Genomic DNA, 27,932 nt, shown 5'->3' with positions numbered 1-27,932 from the left:
GAAAAACTGAATTGTAGCAACAATTTGTGGATTTGTGGTTGCTGATTTGCAGAATAATGCAGTGTGAGATCACCAGGAAACCGACAAAGACTTCTGAAGGTCACTGTGTCTGCCCAAGAACATCCCCACTGAACAACTCCACTCGTAAGTTGAACAACACTTTATGCAAAAAGCAAGTGTTTTCTTTTATGTGTCAAAATACAATCTAGTTTTATTGAATTTCTACGGCCCCATGAAACACAGAAGTGAACGTACATGTAGAAATAAAACATAAGATTTAAGACAGGCAATACAGTAGAATGGAAGAGAAAGAAGTCTTAAAGATCAATCAAATTAGCTAATACAGTACAACCTGATCTTAACTGAAAATGAACATTTCTACAGGGATGCAAGCATCTTCGGTGTGGGGTGAAAAAAAAAACAACTTCAAAAACAACATTAAACATACAGTACAGAGAAGCCAAAATGGCTTTTTTTCCCTCAGTTATTTCGGCTTGAAATAAGCAGCATGACTGATTGTCAAGCTTAGTTTTCTTAAATAATAACAATGTATCAACACAGACATAAATAAGGTAAACATTCTTAAGGTTGATAGTATTGTCTCAACTGTAAGAATGTGAAATGTGGTTTAAATTGCTGAACATATTTACAGTAAGTTCCACTAAAGCTCATTTTATTTTGAGGTCAGCTTATTTTTTTTTTTTACTATAAAACATACACAAGTGCAGTCAGGAAGAAGGAGAACCTGTTTTGAAATCAACAAGTAAAATAATACATGTAATCCAGTCATTAAACCAACAGATGTACTGTAGATCATACACGATGGGAGCTGTATCAGATCTCTCCTGCTATTGCTTTTAAAATTGGGTCATGCTCTATTTTAGAACCATTAGTCCCTGCATTCACAAAGTCTATTCCACAGAGATAAAAGGGAAGGGGCCAAGAAGGTGACGAGAGATGTCTTTTTTTTTTTTAACAGCAGTTAGGATGCCGCAGTAGGAACGGAGGAATTGCATAGTTCAGCAGCATCAGCTTTGACATGTTTTCCTACTGAGATCGCTATTTTTCCTATTTTTTTTTTTCTCGAATGTTACCTGCGTAACCCTGAAACCTTTCCCCCACGTATTGCTCCTGTGGCTCGTTAGAATACGGAGCGAGATGAGAGGTCTATTTTTACAGACGAGGGGGTGAGAAAGTGAGACAGAAGGTGTGATGCTGATGACACAGAATCAAGCAGCGAGTTTATGTTTTCACCGTGAGGAGATTCTAGATGGAAATGGACAGAGAGTGACGTAGCGCTTCAATATCTGAACCTGTGCTTTTTGGTCTTGCTGGAGCTTTAAGGACAACCTAATGCCAAACTCTTCCAGAATATTAAGTTTGTAGATTCTGGCAGGGAAAAAGCAACACTGAATTCAATATGTCTAGTTTGCTAGTCTACTGTCGCTAATGTGTTTGTCTTTATGCTACCCACTAAGTTGTATGAGTTGGTGGAACTTTTTATAAGTTTTGGAATGAAACTCTTGAAATGTGGGGTCAAGCGCTGGCCCATGGCAGGAGGAAAGACACGATAACAAAGACGAGGGAGAGGGAGAGAGGCAGCGAGAGGAGGAGGAGTAGAGGAAGGGAGATGGACGTCGGCCACAGAGACATCAGTTTGGAGCCTTGGGGGAGTTCGGCTGGACTCTTCTGCCTCTCGGCGTTGGGCTGGCAGATGACCAGCGGCCGGACCTGTGATATGCTCTCCTGAAAGACGCATACAAGAGGGCTGCTGTGAATGCCAAACCAAAAAATATTATTTAAGTTCCTCCTAGATTAGTTCACACAATGCACAAAAGCCTATTGCAGCCGATATCTGTCCTTCACAGTATACTTGACATTTAAACATGACATCTGTGGGAACATTTCTGCACGGGCACTCTGGTAGGAATACACTGTATGTTAACCAACCAAGACTGACGAGGTGAGCAGCCACTGTGACAGAGTAGATTACAGCGACTAGAAGTACTAGGAAGGAAAGTTTCTTATGCTCCAGATAAGAGATGCTCGACATTAAGAGGAAGAAAAGAAATTGATCAACACCAATGACAAACATTTTAAGCGTGTATCAACAGTGTTTGTGTAATTACTCTCACAGCCAGAGGGGGAGACAGAATTTCCGCACTACATTTTTAATGAAAACTTCAATTTGCCAGCTTGCATTTGTGCTTTTAGTACCTCAAAGATTTGACACAAGGAATCACAAATGAGTGGCTAGCAAGGGAAGAGTATTGGTACGTGTCCTCAGGAGCCGTCAATTTCACGCATCCCATTCATTGTCTTTGTGAAACGCACCGCGTTGCATGCTAGTTCCGTTGCGGCATATTTTGAGCTGCAATCCAATGTCTCCCAACAGCTCATTTGGATAAAGTTGACTTGACTTCCACTTTATGCAAATTCGCTTAATAAAACTCTTCCAATTTCTTTTCATTTGCCACCAAAGCAGACTGTTGCGCAACGTATTTATAATAAAGCTCTTTTTTGGTTTGTTTTTGTTGCAAAACAACATATGATTAAGGCAAATATGAGCAGAAACATAATTAATAATTCACTACAACAAACACTGGTGAATCCATATTTCAAGTTTCTGTAATTTGCCGTCAATTATACACTCTACAACCTCATTTGACCAAATAGTGATTATGAGATTAACAAGGACGGATTAATTATCTCTGCAGTGCTTTGTGAAGCTGACTGATCTGTAACAGTGTGGAGCAGATGCACACAGCAGCTAATTAGGCTTTACATTGCTGTGTTTTTTTTGTACCTCCAGTATGGTCCTGCTGTGTGCTCTGTCAGGACTGAGCCTGAGGTTCCAGCGATGGGTTCTGTGACTCCGCCCACCGTCGTCTTCGCTCTCCGTGGTGTCTTGCCGCGCTACCCGAGGACGCTTTCGTCTCCGCGAGCTGATTCGCTGGAGCGAAGCAGGGTCCTGGAGTCTGAACCATTGAGGTTAAAGGCACAAGGTCAGAACACTATGAGAGAAGAACTACTAAGCAAAGAATACTGTATGATGCGTATGTGTGCTTGTGTGCATCAAACCTGCAATCTGTATCCTCTATGTCAGCATCTGCATCGCTCTCCCCCTGAGGGTCAGATAAGACACACTCCTCCTGCAGTAGAATGAATTTAATTAGGCATACATTATGTAATCAAGACAAAATGACAAATACACAATATGCTTGAAACTGTTAAGTTGGACTAAAGTATGATGAATACTTTTTCTTTAAAAAAAAAGCCCAAAAACACAACCTTTACATTGACATTATGGGGCTTTTATTTTTGTAGTTCCTCCATGAATCATCACTGACCGCCACTACTTGTAAACCAGAAACAACACTTGATGATGGCATTTGCGCTGTGTGAGTGTGTCCATGCGTCACTTTTTATTATCACCATTGTTACCGTGCATGAATCAGCTGACACCTCTACCCATAATATGACTAATGAGCTCAGCCACACTTAATCTAGTTGTTTTCTATTTATATCGCAGTGCTATCATGGATCTACTCATCTCAGTCTGTAAAAAAATGAAGGAAAATCCCAAAGTGTACCAAAGTGAAATACTTCTTTCAATAAAACAGCGACATGTACAGATATCACATGAAAAGTATTTCAAACAAGTTTAATCTGTTGTGTTTTACTGTTTTATTGGTGACAGGACATTAATTATTCTATTACTCTCAATTTCCATGTAGTGACGTAGTGTTCACTTGTTGTCATAGTTACAGTGATACAGAAATCTTTAACAAATCCGTGGATCCAGACTGTAAGCTGCATCACTGCCAAAATCTAGTCACTTGGTTCTTGTGTTATTTCCGACCTTCCCTAAAAATTTCACCCAAATCTGTTTGTCCATTTTTGAGCAATGCTGCTGACAGACAGACAGACAGACAGACAGACAACCGTAGCCGATCGTCACATAACTTCGTTGCGTTCCTTGGTGGAGTAATTCTATCCTCGATCCATTTGTTGTACTTGATTCCATTTAAGGATGAATCATTGACCCTAGCTTGAGCCCCTCTAGTTCTTGGGTACCGTTAAATGCACCCAACAGGACCTCATTTAACAAACATGCCTCATTTTAAGATGCTAAAAAAAACCCAGCAGCATCAGCGTCAATCATCTTGCCTACGTGAACCCTGGTGTTAGTCATGTCTGCCTCACATGCTTGGGTCTTAAAAACCTTCCAAAACCGCCAGCTGCCTGCCAGAGTCGATGCAACACAAATATCAAAGTCTTCCAAGGTGTTAAATCTACAGACTCCTGCAGATACAACATGCTACAACTCCACGCATCGAGCCGGTGCACAAACGGCAGCGCCACAAAGAAACACGCACATATGCTTCACGTTACCTCTGTGCCATATCCCTCCGAGTACCTGGTTATCATTACTCTGTTTTTTCCACAGTGTTCACACAGCAGCGTGTCCTGAGAACAGAAAGCACAGACTGATTGACTGATTGGCTTCACACCTTGAAGAAAATACACCAAATGCACAATCTAGCAGTGAAATATGGTGTAAAAAAACACACATAGAGGAGGCAAAAGACACACAGAGAGGTCGGCAGAAAGCTAAAGGCTGGTGTTTAGAGCGAGTTACAGATGAAGGAACACTCTGAGCAGGTTGAGCGACGGCCACAGACACTTAAGTAGGAAGCCTGAGCACTCACCGGCGTAGGCGTGTGTGCTTCTGAATAAAGTGTACAGGGACCAGCCTCGCACAGACACACTACATCTACCTCTCCACAAGTCGCCCCCATCTGAGACAAAGACAGAGAGGATAAACAACTGTGATCTGTTGACTTATCCGAGGCTTTTACCGCCAGCCAGCAGCATATTAAACAAAGTTAAAGCAAAGGAGTAAAGCCGTGATGGACTTATATAATGCGTCGCAATATCACCTTGAATGAAGTGGCGAATTCTCTCATCAGTTTTAATTTCGGGCTTCAATGTCAGTGGCTTTTTACTTTTTCCAGCTTCCTACATTTTAAACTGCTTAAAAAGTGAAAGATGACTGACAGATATTTGAGTTATGAAAGCTGAAAAACACATATAACTAAGCTAAAGAAGTAAATAACGTCTGACTTATAATAAAAGAGCTCTTTGCCTGATGGTTCAGTTGGATGTATTGGATTATTACTCTATACTGGGTCAATGGAAGGCCTTAAAATGCGACATTAAGCGTGCAGGTTGCAGGTATGAAGGTGAGCTTCACCTCACAGTCATTGTCAGACGTCTCTCCGGAGGTAAACAGGCCGTGGGAGTCAGATTCCCTCCTCAGCATGACCTCTGCCCTGGATCACACTCACATAGATCTGCTCAGACACACAGACAGCACACAAACCTGTTCAATTCAGTGCTTCCCAATTAGCTATATTGTAAATTGAAACAAATATTAATATCGTGATACTGGGTTTGAGTGCTAGTCACTCAGTGCTATTTAAAGATGAATATACATTTGAATAATATTTTTTTAAATCACCACAATAGTCTATTGATTTTATCCATGCATGCGCCACTTAATAATGCACTGTAAAAAAAAATCCATGAAACAAATTATGAAAATCTGAATGCAAGAGTGTCAGAAAATAGCAGTTTTTTTAAACAATGAATACTGTAACTTTCAAAACCTAGAAAAACTGTGAAAAACTGTGAAAATGATTTCAAATGTCGGTAGAATAGTGATTCTATCGACATTCACTGATACAAAACAGTAAAGTGTGTAATTTTACTGGAATACATTCTAATACAACAAACAGTTTTAGCTTGTTTTTTTTGTTTTTTTTTACAGTGAACAAGTAACTTTTTTTTCTCAGATTTTACCAGTCATCAGTAATTTAGCAAAACAGGGAAAATTTGTAAAATCGTACTTTAAAAAATTCACAATTTTCAATCCTTAATCTACATTTTTTGATGACTAATATTTATGGTAATTTAAATACAATAAGGAAGTGTAATTTAAGTAATAAATTAAGTAAATACCATTTATGAATACACAGATTTTGAGGTCAACATGTAAATTAGTACTTTTCTCTTCAAGCAAAACTGTGGAAATCTATTTTTAAAAAGCTATGATTTTCAATACATTTCTGACCTGGATGTGAATTACAGTTTGCAACTTTTTTTATGGTTAACATGTAAATGAATACTATTTTTCTGTGATTTTATAATCTGTAATTTAACAAAGCAGGCAAAATAAGTAAAATAATACATTAATGATTCTGTATTATTCAGTGTTCACTTGTTTTCAGTCCTTTAACTACAATAATTCTTTCATTAATTGAAAATATATTACCAAAACATTTTTGCTAATTTAAAAAGAGAAAAAATATTCCAATTTCAGAGTCATGCATTATTAATGAATGAATTACCATTTATTTAAAAAAAACAGATTTTTGGTGTGGGTTATTTAGAGTATTGGATTGCTTTAAATTTTTTATTTATTTTATTTATTTTTAACAGTTAACATGTAAATTAAGACATTTTCATATGTGCTTTTACTAGTTATTAAATGTTTCAAAAATCTGTAAAATAGCAATAATTGTTCAACAAATGCAGCTTAAAGCTCTCTTTAAAAACATATTTTGTTAACAGTTAAGGTTTTAGATACATGAGTACTGATTTTTAAAAATTTATTATATAAACCTTATATTTCCATAATATTGCCCCCTTTTTCTTCAATGTCTGGATTAAATAAAAATATTGGCTAAAAATAAACGTGCAAATTTTCAAGTGTGAAGAAATAAGTCTTGTTTGTTGGGAATAAAAATAAATGGTAAATAAAACTTGCTAAATGCTGATGTGTTGACGCAGACAGAGAGCTGCTAAATGAGAGATCTGTCATCACAGCAGAACATCTGTTCAGCTGTCCGCACTAACATTACGTAATAACCTCCGACAGTCAGAGCTGGAGAACTTTTTACATGAAGAAAAAACACAGCCAGCACCGGAAGATGTTTTTAATAAATAATATCCAAACACTAGACGCGGTCCTGAATGACAAACAACTCAGTGTTGGCGGTGCGCGCCGACAGAGAACAGAGTGACCCTCTTACCTGGACGTCATGCTGGAGCCGAATTAAAGCCGTAGAAGAAGAGTTGCCGTTCAGAGGATGAGCAGCAGCGCGCGGCGACGCTTGTCCGTGTGGCGCGGGGAGGCCATGAGCTCGGGCTGCCGGTGCATGTTTGACATCGTAGCGGACCGTCGGTGTGATGTCAGCCGCCGGTGACAGGCAGCGGTTACGGTTTGGGAGGCGCGCGCTCGTCGGGATAACGGAACGTTCCCAAAACATGGCGGGAGCGCGCAAGTAGGGCTTCCGTTGTTCCACCTTTCAAAATAAAAGCAGGTAAAGAGCATCCATCCATTAATTCATCATATATGCACCTCTTAATCCCCGTTACAGTCACGGGGAGCTGGAGTCTATCCCAGATGACTTCGGGTGAAGACAGGAGACACCTTTGGCAGGTAACACTCTATTGCAGAGCTACATATGGAGACAAACACTCACATTCACACCTACGAACAACTTGGAATGACCAATTAACCTCAGCATGTTTTGGGCTGTGAAAGGAAAAGTAAAGAACATGAGAAACATGCTTCAAAATCCTGACACTGCCTACCAGTTATTTTTTATATTGAGTTTAAAGTTCTTTTATTGGTTTGTAAGGAACTACGTGGGTTTGAACCAGATATTATCTCAGAGATGCTTTTATTTTATGAACGAGGAAGGCCCCTCAGATCCTCTGGCCTACAGAGCAGAACAAAAAACATTTGGCGATGCTGCTTTCAGACACCATGTTCCCAAACTGTCATTTATTTATTTAGATTTTATTTTTTTCTTTTATAATCTTTTATTGTTTGAACTAATGTTATTTTGGGACACTGTGTGCATTAGTCTCCAAGTCCTTTTTCTGGTTTCACTTTTGATGTTCTATATATTTCAATCAAAATGTAAAGCACTTTCAATGTCAGTGATTTGTTTTGAAAGGTGCTATATAAACACAAGTTCATGATAATGAAAAAGTTAAGATAAGAAGGGGAACGTTCACTGTTACAGCAGCCCAAAAGACAGGGGTATAAGGGCAGTGTAAGATTAAAAACACAGTGCTAAAACTGCAGAGAACATTACATAAACAAGATGAAATTTTGAAATTTTCAAGAACAATATATACAAAATCAAGAGGTTGTAACAAATGATTACATATAGGTCAGTAGACGGAAGAAAACCCTGGGTGGGTTCTCGCTTCCAGATCAAGATCTGAAAGTAGTTTTGTGAAGCCACCAATCATCAGGTCTACAGTAAGGAGCTGAGGTACATACCATCACTGCCCACAGCTGTCACATTGCATTGTTGCGATGAGTGTGTGGTGCACAACAGTGATGTGGTATACCGGTATGTAATTGTCTTTCAGGAAAATGAGATGTTCGGTTGCTTGGAAAAATAAAATCAAAGGTATGTGTGGAATGCTTTGAACTGAATCCAAGATCTTGCCATGATAAGATTTGGAGAAACTTACATAAAGCTCAAAACACCTTATGCAATACATTTGTGGATTTGTGGGTTTAAAGCAACAACCTTTGAACTGTGCTGATAGTAATTCACATTAGCATCATTAAAACAACAAAAAGTAATCTGGTTGTTATGCACCAACAAAACATCGATCTCCCAAAACCCCATGTGGTGAGTGTCCCAGTTTAAAATCATCCTTTTAAATGACAAACAAATCTGATTCCTGACCTTCAAGTTAATACTCTCAAAGCAAACTGGAAATGATTACATGTAATTTTTGCCTTGATCTTTATCTTGGCCCTGAGGGAGTTAGACGGGACAGACAGAGAAACCGTTGAGAAGAGATGCGCACATTTATTTGTACAATCTCGACCACACAGATATACACAGGGAGGCCAGGAAGCTCCCAGTCAGCTTTCTCAAAGCATATCAACTGGAAATGTCACTGGGAATCCCTCTATCATCATCAAAATACTGATCAGGATGCTTGAGATTACGCCTGGTAACTGAATATTTGCCAAATTAGCACTTGTCTCAGGTGTGTTTTTAGAGGTCAAAGACTTTGCTTGTATGACCACTCCCATGTAGCACTTAATATCTGAATTTTGCAGCAGGTTTGTAAACCTTCTCTTGATAAATAAATGCTAAATGATCCAGTGCTTTACAAATAGAGCCCATTTTGGCTTAATGTCCCCCGAGTCCCACTGCAGCCTGTAGACAGCAGGGTCACTGAGCGAGATAAAGTATAATTAGCAGAGACCTAATGGCAGCTGGGAGGGATCCTCATTAGGGCTGCATGTCGACCATGAAAATGACCCTGCAAAACACAACCATATACTGTGTGTTTTATACACCCTATACAGAAATATTTTTCACATTTTTTAAAATTAAAATTAGTTGCAAAGTTATTGAAATCATGTGCACTGCGGCGTCATGTTTTATTAAAGAGTATTATTTAAATTTTACGATGCTGCTGAGCACTGCTGCACAATTAGCATTTTAGGACAACGTCTCTTCACCTAATGTGCAAAGAAGCATCATGGAATCAGGATATCATGTGTGTCAGCATGTACTGCACACTGAAACGTCGAGTTTTTCTTCAATCCGTGCAGCTTTACTGATTGCAGATATGTCTTCCACAAAATTGCATGTAATGTGCAAGAAATACAGCGCAAAGCTTTGTCAATCGTACTCTTTTATGTGCTCATGGGGGAGAAGTGGAGGGAAGTAACAGATCCTCAGAGGCTGATAGAGAGGTTTGTGTATACACAAGTAGCAATACAAACAGGAGATGCAGCCTCGATAAGGAAATTAAGGGAAAGGGTGCAACTCAAATAAACCCAAACTGATGCACCAACGGACCGATGCGTCTCTCTCTTGCTCTCTAACTAAAACTCTCACTCAGTGTCACTGAAGGACATGAAAGTCAGGGGATAACTGCAGAGGAGCGTCATTCGAATATTCTGGAAACGCTGTACAAAGGCGTTCCTTGGATTTTCTCATCAAAATTGGAGTCAGGACTTAAACACAGCTCATTACAACTCAACGGAATTTTTTTTCCTTTTGACTGAGGTTGCAGGTTTTTGGCGCACGAACAGGACAACAGGGGACTCTTGGATCAAACACGGCTCGCTGTTTCAGATTCGAAGGGACAATCGCTGCACCCCAGGCAATTGCAGGTTACGGTGCAGTGAGAACACCCAGAGGTGGTTCAGAAATTGTGCTTTGGGTGTGTGAGTTATGTGCTTCTGTGGTGGACAAGTAAGGCAGAGCATCCACAGACATTCAGATGGATACACAGAGTCTGTGAGGTGGTTGCTGACTGCACAGTAAGAAGAGGAGAGGAAGAAATCAAGTTTTGTTTCTGTGTGGAACATAAGGAAATATGGCTTTCACATGATCAGATCAGAAAGAGCCTATTTTTTTCAAGCATGAGGAAGAAGTGTGCTTTTTGGAGTCAGTTTTTCTGAAGAAGAAAATGCTATTAAATATCTAAAGAACATTTTTTGAGTCAGGGGCAACTTGGATCAATGAAGGAGTCAGAGCAAACCAAGGACATCACCTGGGATTTTGACCAATCCTGGGCTTCATTCCTAACACCAGCTGCACGTCTTTGCCTCAGCACCTTGGATTTTTCAGATCTCTGGGATGAGGAAGACAGTACAGAGGACGAGGGAACTCATACATCCAAAGAATCATCATCATGTCTCCAAGTCGCCCCAGCACCACCACCTCTTCCTCCTCCTCCTCCTCCTTGTTTGCCCTCAGCTTCCCCTAAAGGTGCGACCATAAAAAGTCGCACCTTGAAGCTCCACTGGAGGGAACTGCAGAACCTGGCTCCGCTTCCCAGGATGACTCGCTTTGGGACTCAGACTATTTGGGCCGGACTTGAGCCGGTGCATTTGGACACAAACCGGCTGGAGTACTTGTTTGAATCTAAGGGAAACAACACCAGTTTAAATGTGGTTTCAGGGCGTCAGGTGAGAGTGATGAGACAGGATAATGCCTCAGGAATCGATTTCTATCTTCTATAGTGTCTGTTTTAATCTTAAGGAAAATACAGAGCAGCTAAGGGATTGGGTCCATTCATGTGGCTCTGCATCAGTTGTCAGAAAAGTCTCAGTCGTCCAGCTATTTTTAGTACAAAGAACTTAATTAAACGACAACTAGATTGCTCCTTTTGGTTCTTGAAGATGTTTTATGTCTTATCCAAGAGGCTTCTTCACATCTGAGTGATGAGAACTCCTGGATATTTATTGGTACCCCAAATCCCATAGCCAGTGTGTTTAAAACCAAGACTGACATACTTCAAGCTATAAATATTGATGCAACTTCCAGATCAGGGATGTCACAATTTGTAAATGGTGTTGAAACTTTCTAGGGAGAGATCTCAAGATTACAATGTAAGTACATGATAATTGCAATATTCAGACTGTAAATAAAGAAGACAATTTGCAAGAGGAGTGAAGGAAACCATCTATGTTAGGCTGGAATAATCATCTGTAAACAGAGAAGAGAGTCTATTAAATCGATAATCAAGTACATTGACATTTTTCCCCAGTAAGTTTCACCATCATTATGGTCTTAAGTTACCCCTGACATGTCAGTTTCGCAACTATTTATACCTTAAGGCATTTGAGTCTTGAGTCTAAAGGGGCCATTAGTCATGGGATTTGAGGGTGACAACATACATCTGGGACTTTCCATCAGTCAATTAAAACTGAAAAAGCCTCACGGATGAGAGTGAAATCTCACCAAGAACCAAAAACAGAAGAGACGTGTTTTACTGAAACTCATAGGGTGAATGACTGAGATTCTGTAGAGACCGATAGTTCAAAATGTTAGCTGGAGAAATGCCAAATCGTTATTTATTAATTAGGATCCTCCATAATGACTGCAGAGTGGAAACTTTTTCAAGATCCCAAAAGGGAAGTCTAATTGCCTTTTTCAGAAACACTTTTGGCGTTTCATATTTTCATCTGCTGCAAGAATTTAAAGCACCTCACGGTATCAAATCTCTTGCTGGAGAACTAAAAGGGCCTAAAATAGGCAAATACAGTCACAAAAATGTTTATTAATCTGATTTGCGAATACCTATCATATAAGCTGTTTTAGTTTCTCAATTTAACTGCCTTCTAATCTTCTCATCCCAACACAGAAGCAGCCATCCGTCTCAGTGTTGGGAATGAAGCGCAGTAACATCATAACCATTGCACTGAGCAGCCTCCCCCCTCCTCGCCTCCTCCCCCCTGCTATCTACAGCATGGACAGCAGTGTGCTGGACAGAGACGACGTTCAGGTACGCTACAGGCCAAGTCCTCTTTGCATTAGCATCTGATTAACCTCTGAATTTAGAATGAGCTTCATTGGCCGAGTATGCTGTCGCACTAGCAAAAAATGTGTTTTCTCTTGTTGGTGAGGCTTGAGCAATGCAGACAACGTACAAAGTCCATAAAATTACAGAAAATACACAGTTTACAAGCTACGTACTGATTCAATTATTTATGAGCAGCTTATAGGAGAGGAGGAATATACGTAAAATACAAGAGTGTTGAGATACGAACTGCAGCAATGTGCTTCACATATGAGACTTGGACTGTAATTTATGAATATTTATAAAGATGATGGTATGAAAATACAAACAGCTCCTGTGTAATTTTGGTATACAGAGTTTTGTAGCGCCTCCCAGAGGAGTTGGAAAATATTGTGTCCAAGATGTGAAGGATCTGTCAGGATTTCCCCAAACCTTTGCTTGTTGTTATGTGACCAATTCAACCTGAAAGCGGTGCAAGTTAATCTCTTTTCACATTCTTTCTGTAAAACAGCGTCTTCAAGCTTTAATCCCAACAGAAGAGGAACTTTGTCTGATCAAGGAGGCCAAGGCCCAGAACCCCCACTGCCCTCTGGCCCAGGCTGAGCTGTGCCTCATCACTCTGGGGGAAATCCCTCACCTGAGCTCCAGGCTTCAGCTGTGGACCTTCGCTCTGGACTATGACTCTTTGGAGAGGGTAGGTGAAAAACGGAGTATTATCAACATGGCACCACCTACACACGTATTATCCTGGGGCAAAAACACCCCTATGATGGCCAAAAATGTCACCAGAATAAAAATAAAACACAGATTTGATGGCTCACTTAGTCTGTATGAATCACCGCGATGCTGTTTAAATGCATTTGTCGTCTTAACAGGAAATTGCTGAACCTCTTTTCCATCTGAAGTTGGCCATGGAGCAACTGGCCGCCAGCCAGACCTTCAGATGTATTCTGGCGACAGTGCTCGCCATCGGTAACTTTCTGAATGGATGCAAAGTGAGTGAACTTTCTTTTTATTCCTCTTTAAAGCCCTTTATTCCTTTCCTACAATTCTCACAACACATTTTATTACCTCAAGGCCCGTGGCTTTGAGCTGAGCTACCTGGGGAAGCTGTCTCAGGTGAGGGACACCCACACCCGCCAGCCCCTCCTGCACCACGTCTGTGTGCTCCTGCTGCAGCTTTACCCACAATCCTCTGACCTCTACTCTGACATCACGGCTGTTACTAAAGCCAGCAAGGTGTGTAGTTGCATCTATGTGTGTGTCTTTGAGTGTGGATGTCTCGGTGTACTTGAGTATAAGGGAGGAGTATTTGGATGAAACAACAAAAGGTGAAATAAAAAAAAAATCAATACAATTTATTGCAGCTGATTTTTGTAGATTATCTGTAAAATACGGCTGTACAGTGACTTGGTGGTTAGCATTGTCGCCTTGCAGCTAGAAGATCCCCGGTTCACGGCCTGGGATCTTTCTGCATGGAGTTTGCATGTTCTTCCTGTGCATGTGTGGGTTTTCTCCAGGTTCTCCAGCTTCCTCCCACAGTCCAAAAACATGCTGAAGTTAATTGGTGATTCTGAATTGTCTGTAGGTGTGAATGTGAGTGTGATTGTTTGTCTCTATGTGATAGACTGGTCCAGAGTGTCCCCTACCTTCACCCTAAATCAGCTAGGATAGGCCCCCCCACGACCGTAATGAGGATTAAGTGGTGTATAGATAATGGGTTGATGGATGGATAGTTGTACAATCTCTTCAATGACATTAAAATGTAACAAAACTATGCATTTTCAAATAGACAATCACCCAAATCAAAGTCAAAAATAAGTAACATTTCACTGTGATTCCTCTTCATGATGCACAAATCTTTCCTTAATCTTTACAGTGCGACTACTCCCAAGTCCAGTCCAGCTTTACTCAGCTAGAGACTATGTGCAAAGCATCATGGGAGCAGCTGAAGGTGCTGAACAAGGCTGAGGAAAAGAGGAAAGGAGGGAAATGGGACAAAAAGAGAGGAGGAGGTGATGAGGCTTTGGCTTCAGAGGGTTCGCTCCGGCACAAGCTGCCGAAGATTCTGAAGGAGTGCGAGGAAAGACTGAAAGTCCTGAGAGCGGTTCATCGCCGGGTCATCAACAGGTGCTATGCAGTAAATAGCCCCATAGTGACCAATCAAACTGTAAAATTGGTTTCAGTTAAGATTTAACAAAGGGATGTTGTTCGCTGGTTAATTTTTGCTTCTCCAGGTTCCACTCTTTCCTCCTATTCCTCGGCTACTCCCGCTCCATGGTGAGAGACACCAAAGCAGAGGATTTCTGTAAAACCATCAGTAACTTCTCACTGGAGTACAGAACCACACGGCAGGCCGTCCTCCAGCAGAGAGAACGGGAACGGCAGAGAAGTGGAACCGAAAGTCCAGGTCCAAGCACACCTGCAGGCAGGAGGAAACATCCACAAACCCCTTCACAGGTTCCTATTTCAGATGCCTTTTCAGCGAAGAATTCTACACACAATTAGAAAGAAAATAACTATTTGTTATCACGCAGATTTTAACTCACTGTTGATCCAGCAGGAAAATGATGAGCAGTGGCGGCTGGAGGAGGTGCTGAGAACACCTGACGCTATCTCAAGGCTGGATGTCACTCTGCCTCGAAGCCGCAGCAGAATCCAAAGTACTTTACATGATACACACATTCTGAAACACAAGTTGCTTCTAGTGACTTCTATCAAATGTGATCTGTTATTTTGTTTGCTTCTCAGGTCCATTTTCCCGGAAGCTGAAGTGGTGACCCTGCCGATTGCTCGAAAGCCATTCAGTCACTGCTGATAGTTATTTATGATGTTGTTGTTACATTGTGATTACGTTTTTGCAGCACTGTGCTGATTAACAGTAAGAAATGGACACATACATAAAACTTCACAGGCCATTACATTTTTATCCAGGTTTAAATAAACATGCTTTAAAATGTGTTTTGTTCAAATATATTTTAAAATGATGCATTTTTGTGTGTGTGCTCTCATGAAATGCAATAAAATGAGTAATATAATGTGTCACATGGAAAAAAAATGTGCATTAAAAAAGAGAGGAAAGTGCTGTACATGTTTAAGACGGGTAACAACAAAACTATCTGCAAATAACCATGACAAAAAATAGGATACAATTTTGTAAAATCAAGTTGTACAATAAAACAAAAAAAATTCTAATCATTTTTTTAATCTAAATGCACTGAAAACATGTGTATCATGAGATTTTTCTTTGAAAAAAATCTCTGAACAATTTTTTAAAAAAGGTATAAAATAGGTAGCAGCAAAAGTATGTGCAAATAACCAAGACAGAAAACACAAGGATAAGTTATACAAACTAAGTTGTACAATAAAATGAAATACGTTTTAAAATAAAACATCACTTGTACATTTTTAAAATAAAACAACATAAAATTCTAAAATATTAAGACCATAAAGAACAATCAAAAGCCATTAATAATGTGTATATCTTTAATTTTTCTTTTTAAAATGTGTAAAAAAAACAAAAAACCTTTATAAACTGGTTTCAAACAGGCAACAACAAAAATATGTAGAAATGACTAAGACAGAAAGCAGGATATTTATTTTAATACAATCAAGTTAAACAATACATAAATACAAATTTCTAAACAACAAAAACACTTGTAATATGAAGACTCAAATATTGAGGCTATGAAGAGCAATCAAAAGCTATTGAAAACATGTATATCTTAAGATTTTTCTTTTAAAAATGTGGTACAATTAACAACATTGGCTTAAACATTTTGCAAAGTTATTTGACAATAAATAGTCTGATTGAAAATTCATTTAGATCAGATCAGATTAGGTCAGTCTGTTCCCACTGAAGCGCTTACATGAGGAATTTTTTTTTTTTATCCTATTGGGCTAATATTCCGATTATTCTTGGAATATTGATGTTTTCTTCCTTTCCTAATGCCATTCAGTCAAATCAATCGCATTCAGCTTCGGCTACGGATGTCGTCATTCATGAGCCGGAACTGGCAAGGGCATCAGCCAATCAGTGATGGGCAAATCCAGACAGGGCGGTAAACACATCCAATCAGACGCAAGAATCCAGCAGAGGGCGTGACCGTCTTGTTGTGAGTACGAGTCGACGCCATTTCGTGTCCACTGGTTTCAAGGTGATACATTCAGCCAGCAGAGCCGTAAGCGGATCTTTACCTACTCAAGTAGAAAGAGCGTTGAATTGTTCTCATTTTTAGTGTTAAGCTCCTGGTGAGTATTTTTACACGAGAGATTTTTTCCCTTTTTTATTTTTTTCCTGACTTTGAGCCGTCTTTGGGACTTTTTGTTTTTATTTTTAATGCATTTTTCCTGGCTGGTGTTTCCCGAGACTGTGTTGGCTTTAGTGGCGTACATTTTGTGATGGCAGCATAAACTGCGCAGAAACTAGTTTGAAGTAGCTCCCACAGCGATATATTTTTTTCTTTTTGCTTTTGTTTTTCGAATAAGACACTTTAAAAAGAAACAAACTCGAAAGATTTTTCAGGGAAGCTGTGTTGCCTTGTTGTTTATCTGAGTGTGGTCTCATTTTCATGGAGAGAAATATGGAAGAATGTGCCAGGATTTTGTGGACAGTGTTCCAAACGGGTCGCCCCTTTTTCTGGAAATATGTTTTTACATTTTGTTTTTGATTCTCGTTCCCCCCCAACTTGAAACTTGATATGCAGTCGTTGGCATTGGGTCGTCTTTTTATATTTTCTCTGTGATTTTGGCAGTGCTGAGGCAGTATGCTTTCTGCAGCAGATCTCAGGAGTGATGTCATTTTTCAGGCAAGATGTTTTTCCCCCCACAGAGAAATGGGTCGTTTTTGAAGGAACTCAACAGTGTTTTGATGTATTGTGCAGTCATGGACGCGGGGGATTTCTGTAGCATTGGGGGTGACATAATTTGTGCATTTGGTAATTTTGATATAATAATTAAAAGTTTATTTGCAGGCAGAGAAAGCCACTCACTGAGTAGCAGTTTAACCAGAGCTGTGCAGCTGCTTAGACCAGGAAGAAGGCCTGCCAGATGGGGCCTGACAGCAGGCCGAGACTACCACGCCGCTTTATTATCTTACAGCTTTCTCACTTGTGTGCTGATCTGTGAAAACCCCCTTCATCCAAATGTGCAGCAAAGTTTCACAGTAGGACTGCAGGGCGGATTGACGGCGCCCCCTCCTAAATTATCTCCACCTCCCTCGGCCCCTCAAAAGTGTGTCCTTCTGGAAGTGTCCTTGACCATTAGTCCCTCCGGGCTGCGGGGGCGCTGTTCTGTAGCTGACCCTTTGTTCTGACCCCTGCAGGAGAGGGGGGAATAAAAAGAGGCCACCAGTTTCCTCACACTGGTGATGCCGATGTGCACTTTGCAGCAAACACCACTGTCTGACGCTTTACTGCTCATATTGGTTCATGTCAGTTTGCAGATTTAGTAGATCGTGGGGGGGGGAAATGCAGTGAAATCACTTCCATTCCCTTTAATGTTTTGCATGACCTTTTGATTTCCCAGCTGAGCTCCTAGCGATGCTGCATGGTGTCGTTTCAGATAACGAAGGAGACACCAACTCTGGCACTGTTTCTGTCTTATTCACCTTAATTCACCTGCTTTCTCTGCCAGTAGCTGCTGTAGCCTTAGAGGGGAACAAAGCAGCTCTAAATTATTTAATATTCATAAAATAATTACTGGTAAAGTAAAAGCTAAGTTCAGTCTTTTTGCAGCCTGCCAGCAGCAGCAGCTCTGGAGCTTATCTTTGTTCAAAGTCTTGTCATTTATACAAGCAAATTCCAGTGGTTTAAGGTGTTAAATTAATATTTTAGAAATAATGTAAAGGACATTTTCTAACACGTGAAGCTCACTGATTCCAAGAAGCACTTTTCCACTTTTTATTACGATGCTGTTTGTGATTAATATTAATAATCAGGTAAAATGTTCTGCTGTTTAAGTTGTAATTTCAAAATGAGCAAACATCTGAGTCGAGGATTAACTTAATAGTGTTTCTTAGCGAGGAAGTCATTTTGTTAATGTGCAAAGAGCCATTACAATCTGATAACTTTTCATATTTTGTCCCACATTTCCTCCCCTGCTTGTCATGTTAAGAGTTCATTTTTAAACACTTTCAAGACTTCTTTTCTAATTTTACCTTTTTTTGTTTCCCCCTTTTTAGTTTTTGAAGCCACTTTTTTCAGCGGCGACAAATCGTAAGTTGGTCTCAACCTTTTTTTTTTTTTTTTTGGTTATTTTTCACCTCAACTTTTGCATCATTTTTTTTATTTTTTTTTAATATATTCCACTTTTGCTTTCACCCCTTTGTGACGTAGCCCATTTCTCCCCCTTTTGGATTTCCTAGAGCAAATAGCATGTAGTGTTTTTTCTTTCTTTCTTTTTTTTTGTGCTGTGAAAGTAGAAAACCGAGCTGCTTAAATTTCAAACTGTCTGACCCTCATGGCCTCGTAAATGAGCCTCCTGTTCTCCCAGTTGATGACAATCAAATGTTAAGTGTTGATTATTAGAGAATCAGTTTGGATTGTACCTCATTTTATTGCTTAATAACTTCCTCAAGTCCTCAGTTTAAGGACTGATACAAAGGCAAAATGAAGCCATTTTTTCTGCCTTTGCTTTGTAATGCTGTTTTTCTTCTTTTTTGTTTTGTTTTCGTGAGTGTGCATGTCATTTGATGGATTTAAATCTGGTCCATTATTCATATAAACATAATGTTTCCTGCTCTTTTGGAGGCTTAGCGCCTGATTATGTCACAATTATCAGCCTCAAGATTTTCTCCATTAAAGCAGCAGCATGCTAACGAAATCCCATCAGCTACTAACTTAATCCCGAAGTAATGACTTTTTGTGCCCTTTTATCAATTGCAAATTCTACAAATTTGAAGTTTCATTTGCTTTCTTTTACATATCCATCGTCATTTGGCTGATTGACGACAACGAAATCACAACAGCTCCTGTGGTTAAAGTCACACTTTCTCTGCATCTTTATTTCCTAAATCTGTATTAAAGGAACACAAAGTGCGCGCACACACAGCTGCATAAATGTGACACATCTCTTCCCACTGCAGAGCTGCTCTTCCTGTCGTTTCGTGTCGTCTGTCCTCAAGCATGAGTCTGGAGAGCTGCGGTGGCTTTCACAGTTGAAGCACAAATATTAAACCCAACACTCTCTCACACCAGAGACATGCTAGCAATGAACCCACTTGCACGTTCGAATGAAACAGAAGGTTTTAAAGTGTTTCAGCTACTTGGCAGTCCTGTACAGAAAGGCCCAGATGAGGCAAATGACAAGAAGAGTTACTTTCAGCTGCCACATAATGCATTTATTCCCTAATTCTGATTGTAGCTGAGCCCTTATATGTGCAAAAATGTTGAATTTGGAATCAATACACTGTGGGGAGCTTAACACTTCCATGCAATCAAACATCACAGGCCTGCAATAAATACTGTTTGTGCTTTTTGCGCCTTTTGGAATATTTTTAATGTGCAAAATCACATCCCAAAGTCTGTAGAAAATGAAATTTTAAAAGCTTGCTCTTGCTGTCCACAGTGTTTTTAACTACAAGGTGTTATTTTGTCCATCTACTGTGTTGATAATACCAGACATTAAAATATTCAATAAATAGCTTTTCTCTTTGTCCAGCGACATAGCCTGATTAGTTTTGTTCAGCACCATTCTTTATCAGTAAAATCCCGTGGAGCGCATGTGTCTAAACCCTGGATATTCCTCTTGAACCCCGACACGCCACAAAGAATTAGAAACATTTGCTAAGCGGCCTGCGCTCGCCTCCCCTCCCGATCACACCCGGTGTTGTAGACACCCCTGTCAGCCTGCCAAAGCACCAGAAACGTCCCGGCCAAATCATGTAGGGAAGAGCAGCAGCCGAGCATTAAGCTTTGGCCGCGCAGCTTGCTGCAAAAACCATGTAATCCCCTGCTAGCGGCTCCCGGACGGAGAGGGAGAGGCCTGCTGCTGGGTCAGCCCGGCTGGCAGCGCTGCCGTGTGTCTGGCAGGTGAGATGTGGCTTTTGCAGCATCTGAAGTGGTTGATAATAAGACGAAGCACTCTCAGGATTGAGAGGGATTTAGCAAAAAAAGTACACGATGGACGCACACAAGGTTGATGAGCAGAGCCGCTGTTTACTCGGATGCATTCATCTACAGTTGGTGGACAAAATAAGAAAAGCACCTGATAGCTCTTATCTTTATTTAACACCTCTGTTCATGATTTTATCATGGAGGCTTCCCCTCCTGCAGCGTTGCATAACTTTGCAGTGTTTGGGGCTAATGCACAGTCATCTCTACAAGCTACACTGCTAATTGTACAACACATTAGCATGGCTGTTGTATCAGTCGAGACCAGGGATGGAAAAACAAACATTTACACAAGTATTAAACCTAAATATCATTTTCAGTTACTTGTGGTTTATTTGAGTAGTTTCTTTTCAACTTAACTGCCATTCAAAGGCAAATATTGCACTCTTTACTTGATGAGAAGATACTTAGCATATTTATTTTAATATAAATGAAGAAATAGATTGCGATGTAATAATTTTAGATTATAATGAATCTTAATTAATCCCTGAATGGATAATTACAAGCTAACCAGCAGATAAACTGTATGAAGCTGTAAAATAACCTTTTCTAGCTGAAATTATAGTCATTCTGCTACATTAGTGCTTTTATTTCTGGTAGTTAGCATATTTTGATGCTGGTACTTTACTTAAGCATACATTTAAATGCATGACTCACATGTAAGAGAGTATTTTTGCAGTATTTAAATGCAAGATCTGAATGTTTCTCAAACATCTGGTCCAGGCACTGTGATTTTATGTAGAGCAGGAGATTTGCACTGGTGCAACTGAAACAAAAACTGATCTAAAGTTGCGTTTTCTTATCAGTTTCACCAACACATGATCCAATTCTGATCCTGTCCTACTTCCATTAGCACCGAAAAGGTTGTTCTTGTGACTTGTGTGTGTAAAGTAAATCTACTAACACCACAACAAATGATCAAACTCGAGAATTCAAGTGTGCTTTCACCCTTTGTAGAGACATAGCAGATGACGTTTACTACATTTACACATGCTTACAAGTGAGTAAATTGTACAGAAATGCACTATTTGCTTTTGTCATAACAACCAACCGTTTATCCCACAGGTTTTTTTTCTTTTTTGACATTCCTCCTACAACCTCCTGATCAGCCTCCCCCCCTCCTCCTCTTTTTAAGCTCTTCTTGGGTTTTCCGAGAAACTTTTTTGGAGGTGTAGTAGATGTCTCCCCACACTCACTTGATTCCCGTCTCTCATAGTTTTCTCGACGACCCTCTTCTCTCCAACAGACACAGACAGGCAGGCAGACCTCCACCGAGCCGAGTACAGACACAATGGAGTGAGTGTTGGCTGCTTCATGACCCGATCACACTGTCTATTCTGCTGTCTCATATCTATTTGTGGAAGCTGCTCTCTCCCGTTTTATGGAGGATGAAAGTAGTTAGTGTGTGTGTAAAATGCATAAAAAGTTGCCCTCTTTGATGAATCTTCCTCTGTTGTAGAAGATAGAAAGTAGGCGCCACAACTTCCACTTCCTAATAGAGAGATGAGTGCATGTGGTTGTCAAGTATAATGTGTCATTGGAAGCTGAAATGTTTGGTTAATTAACTGATTAACTTCACAGAGAATCTGTCAGCAGCAATTTTGATAATGATGAATCATTTCAGTGAGCAAAACACTCTAGAAATGTACTGCTTCTACAGCGTTGCAACTTGGGTTTTGGTCTGTTGACATACAAAATAAGCTATCTGGAGATGTCAACTTTCAATCTGCAAACCTGTGACTATCATTTTGTGATACTTTCTGGACAAATGAGGCAAAAGATAATCCACATTTGCAGGAAAAATGGACAGTGCTCCAGGCTTAGGCAGTGTGATTAAAGCCACACTATTGCAGAACTTGAAGGTCAACACTCACGCTGACCTCACTGCTGAGATTATCTAGGAGTTACAGTGAGAGTTAACAAAATTGGATTCATCAGCAAATTGAATTCTTCTACCTTCCTGTTTCCCTGAACATCACCAGCCATCAAATGCTGATCTTGTATCCCCTTCCTCTTCTTCTTCTTCTCCTCTCTCACCGCCCACCTTCTTCGAGCCCAGTTGGTCGTCGTCCTCCTCCTCCAGCCTGATGGCCAGCAGCAACGTGACCAACAAGACCGACCCCCGATCCCTCAACTCCCGCGTCTTCATCGGCAACCTCAACACCCTGCTGGTCACCAAGGCGGACGTGGAGGCCATCTTCTCCAAGTATGGCAAGATCGTCGGCTGCTCTGTCCACAAGGGCTACGCCTTCGTCCAGTACGTCAACGAGAGGAACGCCAGAGCCGCCGTGTCCGGGGAGGACGGCCGCATGATCGTGGGACAGGTTTTAGGTGAGGCACGGGACAGAATCTTTAAAATCTGACGTGGATTTTACTACCTTCTTTAAGTCACTCTGACATCTGTTATCACTGGAGATATAAATAAGTGTCATCCGTTGTAAGATAATTCTGTGGCATCCATGATTCTGCAATGGAAAAATAAGTGCATTATTCTCACCACACCATCGTATTTTTTCAGTTTATTTGAGAAATATCAGGAATTTGTGATGGTTGTGTCATTTAAAATGTTTTTTTTTTTTTTTATGTACAATGCTTAAATTTAACCACAAAAAGAAGTACTTGTGCAACCGGTCCGTTTTATGGGATTAGTTAGACGTCACAAACCTATCAGTGCTGTAGGATAACCATCATCAAGTTGTATTTTCTCTTTATAACAGCAAAAAGTAGAGAGGTCCGAGGCACTCCGAGTACCTAAAAGTCCTGTATTGACTCATGGACAACAGTTTACGCGTTTTAACCACCTCAGGGCCTTCATTAGAACATAATACCTATTTTCTCTTTTTGGGTTTCTTATTTTAAATTTTGAGACATAATATTTATTGGTTTCCATGATTATTAACAAAAACTGATTGACTCCTAGAAAACACACGCAAAAACAGCGTAAAACAATATTTTATAGATTTTGTGGGCAATTCTGTGCTGGACTCAATCTTGGCCAAACAAGATTGTGTCTTGCTGTTGGTAGCTACAGCAAGTTACCGGGGATCTTCTTGCTGCAAAGTGCTAACCACTGCTCCACTGTGCAGCCCACACACAGAAAATTCAAAGCATAAGTTGCAGAAGCTGTCTTCTGTTTTGTTATTTCTCTATTCTCCTGTACATGAATGCATTGCAAAAAAAATAGAAACACTAAGAATGGGCCATGAATCTGCTGAAAAAACAAACACATAACTAATCACACCCTTCCTGCTCACATCTACTACAATTAACGGTCTGATTTAGCTTTAAATTGAAACCTAAGATTGTTTTCCTGGGTCCCTCTGCTGCCCTCTAGTGCTTTAAACCAGGCATTTGAAAATAGCCATAACTGCAGGCTATTACAGGATTAAACACCGACATCTCCTGAGAGTAAAGAAATAGAAACAGCTGTTTCTGTTCTGGTATTTCTGACCTGTCCTTTAATCCAAGCTGATTTCAATAAATACATAAGATTTCTTTACACCTGGTGGAGGTAGAATCTGCACCTGTCGTCCAAAGTAACACACCATGCGGAGACGAAGAGCTGTAAAAACATTCAGTCTGTAATGTGTTTTCTGGCTCTTATGCATGGCAAATCTTCCTTTCATCTCTCCCTCATTCACTCAGTGTTTTTCCTCCCTCAGACATCAACCTGGCAGGTGAGCCGAAGCCTCACAGATCGAAGACGGTGAAGCGATCTGCTGGAGACATGTACAGGTGAGTGTCTCGTGCTTGCGCTCAGATTTAAAAAAAGTTTCAGAACTAAAAGGCACGTCAGACATAAGTGCATTTTGCTCTAGGTAATGTTATCTGATGTGCCCTCTCTGCAGCTCATCCTTTGATTTGGACTACGACTTTCAAAGAGATTACTATGACAGGTAAGCTGTCTGGTCTTGTTATTTATCTGCCAGTTTTTCATGACTACACAGTTATTTTACCTCCTGGAAGTTTGGTTTGTCGGTGTTGTCTAATTTAATCAAAGTTGAATGGTGTCAGATAGTGTGAATTATTTAAAATATTATTTGGCTGATGCATTCGTGAGATAAATAGGCTGGTGTTATTAATGTTTTGACGTGTCCAGGGTATCTGCCATGGCAAGTTTACCACTCTAAAAATCTCGATTTCAGAATGTATTCCTACCAGTCCCGGGTGCCTCCTCCACCCCCGCCGCTGTCCCGAGCCGTCATCCCCTCGAAGCGTCCCAGGGTGAGCCTGAGCGGCGGAGGGAGCCGGCGAACCAAGACCAGCTTCTCGTCCACCTCCAAGAGCAGCCAGAGGACTTCACGTACGAGTAGGTTCCAGCCACAGCCGCCTAAGCCGACTCTCTTTTGATTTTCACGCCTAACACCGGCATGCTTGCTGTCCCACAGTGAAGACAGACGATCTCCAGACCATCAAGAGAGAGCTGACGCAGATCAAACACAAGGTGGACTACCTGCTGGAGAGCTTGGAGCGCATGGAGAAGGACCACACCAAGAAGTCAGGTGAGATTTAAAGAAATAGTAACGCCTCAGATTTGAATAAAAGACAGAAAACCTCAATTTTTATACAAAGATGCAGTTTCTAGTGGGGCTTCCTGGCTTGATTTGACCCTTTTTATTGCTTAATGCATCAGATAGCTTCGCTTTGCTGCAGCTAAACTATGCTAACATCAGGAAGCTGCACACAGACATTGATGTATTTTTACATAAGCAAATTCTATCACTTTTAATGCCAACAGGAGCTGATATGACTGCACTGAGCTGACTCATGAGGATACAAATTTCAGATATCTGAATTTCATGTGATGAAATGTGCTGCAACAATGCATTCTGATGTGATCCACCATCTCCAGTTATTGTATTACGTTTCCAGGATTCAAGCTGACTAGCCCTAGCAAAAATTAGCGCTTTCATCTTTTTGGCTTCTCTTGTAAGTTTTGTGCATTTCGAAGGCCGGTGATCCCCGAGAGCCACATTTCATCTGTTCATCCGTGTCTGTTTTCTCTGCACGTCCCATTTTCCCCACCGTCCTCTCAGAGATGAAAGGCTCCAAGCCAGAGCCTGGTGAAGTGTCTCCCCTCCACTCATCCACTTCCAGCAAAAAGGAGGATGGCCCGAAGAGGGACAGAGAGAGCCAGGAGCTGAATGACTCTGAGGAGGAGGGGGATCTGCTGGAGGACGAAGACGAGGTGAGGATGAGTGCTCAGGCAGCAGTTTACTTCCAAGCCTTTTTGCAGTTGTCCCCAACCAAAAAATGCCTTTTTTTGCGCAGCTGATATGAGCATTTCCAGATGAACATTTCAGGAAGACCGCTAGTGTCATCTGTCACACAATTTCAGGAGTAAATCAGAAGGGGGGGGATTCGTTACTCTGTTTATGTTGGAGAAAAAATGATCACAGTGAGGGGTGGTGCTCGTCTATCATGCAACAGCTGATGTGGTGTTGGTATGTCGTGAAGATATTGTGCTTTGTGTTCACTGTCCTGTCCGATAAATGCAGTATAAGCGCAAATTCTGAGATATTTGCGACTTTTCTACCAAGTTGCAAAGCAAGAATTTTCACTTCACTAATCGCCATGCAGATTATTCACAGTTTAGTCTATGAAATGACAAAAAATGTATACATACTCTACCGTTCAAAGGGTGGGGATATCCCGGGCAATTTCATGTTATCCATGAAAACTCACACTTTTGTTCATGTGCTAACATAACTGCACAAGGGTTTTCTAATCATCAATTAGCCTTTCAGCACCATTAGCTAACACAATGTAGCATTAGAACACAGGAGTGATGGTTGCTGGAAATGTTCCTCTGTACCCCTATGGAGATATTCCATTAAAAATCAGCTGTTTCAGGCTAGAATAATCATTTACCACGTTGACGATGTCTAGACTGTATTTCTGATTCATTTAATGTCATCTTCATTGAAAAAAATCAATGCCTAAAATTTGTATTTATTTGTGTCAGCAAACCAAAACCCAAAGATATCATATTTTCAGAGATACTAAAGAAAATTAAGCTGTGAATTCTAGCCTTTTAAGTGTAAAAAATGCAGCTAATGTTTGTTTTTTGATCTTATCAGTGACTTTGTGAAATAGTGCTTGTGTAATTCTGAATTGTCTTCCTCGAAAAGCATAACACATACATGTTAAGAGACTGTAATGCAATCAAATTGTGGTATAAATGAAGCGTCACTCCATTACATCTGTTCTGACTCCACTTCTCCTTCTGTGCAGATGAAGAGCAGAGGCAGAGAGGAGGATGAGGAGGAAGGCGAGCAGGAGGAAGGAGAGGACGACGGTGAAAGCGCCAACGGAGAGGAGTCCTGAATGAGACCCAGGCAGACAGACACACACGTACACATACACGAAACCAGATTGTGTATGATAGTTGCTCCACACCAGACTTGTACACAGCGGTCATGTGCTCATATCTGCTGATCTGACTGGACAATGACAGAACATACAGTGTATTGTAGATAATTGCTCCTCTCGTACACGAATTATATGTGAAATACTCATTTCTGGATTTTCCTTTCAAGTTGGTCATTTGAATATTCCATACTTTTTTTTATTTGACTTTTTATATAGACTTTATCTGCAACTGGGTGTATTAGGACAAAATTCTGTTAAGGAGACATAATATATTGTACGTTGGAACTATAATTTAAAACATGGAACGCCCCTTCGACTTGTGTTTTTTAGATGATGTGATGTCAAAACTAATTGACAAATTATGTAGCGGCGGCTGATATTTAAGCAAAACTGCATTAAAAATAAGCTCAAGTGCAGCTTAAGCTACTCTTAAGACACAAAAACTGCACATGATGCGTCAGCACAGGCATGAGAATTTAAAAAAATGTGAACACATATTCCTGATCCGGCTGCTGCACTGCTTCCTTTTAACCAGCAGGTGGCAGCGTGTCCCAACAACAGGCCACACAAAGAACACAAGGACCTATTTCTGTTGTTCGCAGAAAATCCAGATAAGAACATGAGCATGCACCAAATCTCATGTCAGACCACGCTAATGCTCAGACGCAGTCCGCATCGGTCTGAAAACACTTTTTTTTTTTTTTTGTTCGTTGCAGAGGTGTTCCGACCATAACCGACCTTGACTTGTGTAATGCAGTGAATCTCCATGTTTGTCTGTTTCTGTTGCTGTTCTGTTTTCTCATTCGACTGCACTGGTGAAAGTGAATAAACATGTTTTCCAAGTTGGAGCCTTTTACAAGCTTTTCCTGCAATGTGAACGGACGCATTCCTTTTCATTGTGAGGCCGCCGCCAGCGTGACGTTAAGGTGGAGCTAAATTGGTAAATTGAGTGGAGATATTACAGGTTACGCAATGGAATGAAAGCATAATTAAAAGATATGTAGGTTAGATGTGGCTTTTAAGTGCAGATCAAACAGGTTCAGGCTGGAAGTGTTTCGATGAGCTTGGTATTTTTCTTGCACC

General features: G+C 40.5%; 3 protein-coding genes across 8 annotated transcripts; 2 read left to right on the top strand and 1 right to left on the bottom strand.

Moving 5' to 3' along the window:
• Positions 1-145: 145 nt before the first annotated feature.
• Positions 146-7,305, bottom strand: si:ch211-63p21.1 (uncharacterized). The gene is made up of 7 exons (XM_022186977.2): positions 7,098-7,305; positions 5,258-5,357; positions 4,713-4,802; positions 4,396-4,470; positions 3,082-3,152; positions 2,807-2,978; positions 146-1,746 (listed from the first exon to the last, which is right to left on the bottom strand). The coding sequence occupies exons 2-7, from the start codon at positions 5,324-5,326 to the stop codon at positions 1,537-1,539; spliced, it is 687 nt and encodes a 228-aa protein (XP_022042669.1). The 5' UTR covers positions 5,327-5,357; positions 7,098-7,305; the 3' UTR covers positions 146-1,536.
• Positions 7,226-15,408, top strand: si:ch211-63p21.2 (FH1/FH2 domain-containing protein 1). Of its 4 annotated transcripts, XM_022214991.2 has the most exons (10): positions 7,226-7,349; positions 7,446-7,507; positions 12,211-12,351; positions 12,878-13,060; positions 13,242-13,361; positions 13,444-13,605; positions 14,246-14,496; positions 14,604-14,826; positions 14,927-15,029; positions 15,118-15,408. In XM_022214991.2, exons 2-10 carry the CDS (start codon positions 7,472-7,474, stop codon positions 15,144-15,146), a joined length of 1,248 nt encoding a protein of 415 aa, XP_022070683.2. In that variant the 5' UTR covers positions 7,226-7,349; positions 7,446-7,471; the 3' UTR covers positions 15,147-15,408. The 4 variants fall into 4 exon arrangements, with proteins under 4 accessions (XP_022070683.2, XP_022070684.1, XP_022070681.1 ...); XM_022214992.2 differs by lacking the exon at positions 7,446-7,507 and having other exon boundaries at positions 7,265-7,388; XM_022214989.2 differs by lacking the exons at positions 7,226-7,349; positions 7,446-7,507 and adding an exon at positions 9,533-11,032.
• Positions 15,409-16,487: 1,079 nt separating this feature from the next.
• On the top strand, positions 16,488-27,697 carry LOC110965826 (heterogeneous nuclear ribonucleoprotein C). 3 transcript variants are annotated; one of them, XM_022214985.2, is made up of 9 exons: positions 16,488-16,617; positions 18,548-18,581; positions 22,537-22,808; positions 24,140-24,212; positions 24,326-24,373; positions 24,623-24,786; positions 24,866-24,979; positions 25,514-25,665; positions 26,712-27,697. In XM_022214985.2, exons 3-9 carry the CDS (start codon positions 22,565-22,567, stop codon positions 26,802-26,804), a joined length of 888 nt encoding a protein of 295 aa, XP_022070677.1. In that variant the 5' UTR covers positions 16,488-16,617; positions 18,548-18,581; positions 22,537-22,564; the 3' UTR covers positions 26,805-27,697. The 3 variants fall into 3 exon arrangements, with proteins under 3 accessions (XP_022070677.1, XP_022070678.1, XP_022070676.1); XM_022214984.2 differs by lacking the exon at positions 18,548-18,581 and adding an exon at positions 21,724-21,773 and having other exon boundaries at positions 16,497-17,174; XM_022214986.2 differs by lacking the exon at positions 18,548-18,581 and having other exon boundaries at positions 16,490-16,617.
• Positions 27,698-27,932: the final 235 nt, after the last annotated feature.

Source organism: Acanthochromis polyacanthus, chromosome 23, assembly GCF_021347895.1.
Source record: "Acanthochromis polyacanthus isolate Apoly-LR-REF ecotype Palm Island chromosome 23, KAUST_Apoly_ChrSc, whole genome shotgun sequence".
NCBI classification, from domain to species: domain Eukaryota; kingdom Metazoa; phylum Chordata; class Actinopteri; family Pomacentridae; genus Acanthochromis; species Acanthochromis polyacanthus.
The sequence above is the reverse complement of the archived record's forward strand: the minus strand, read 5'-3'. Positions and strand labels throughout refer to the sequence as shown.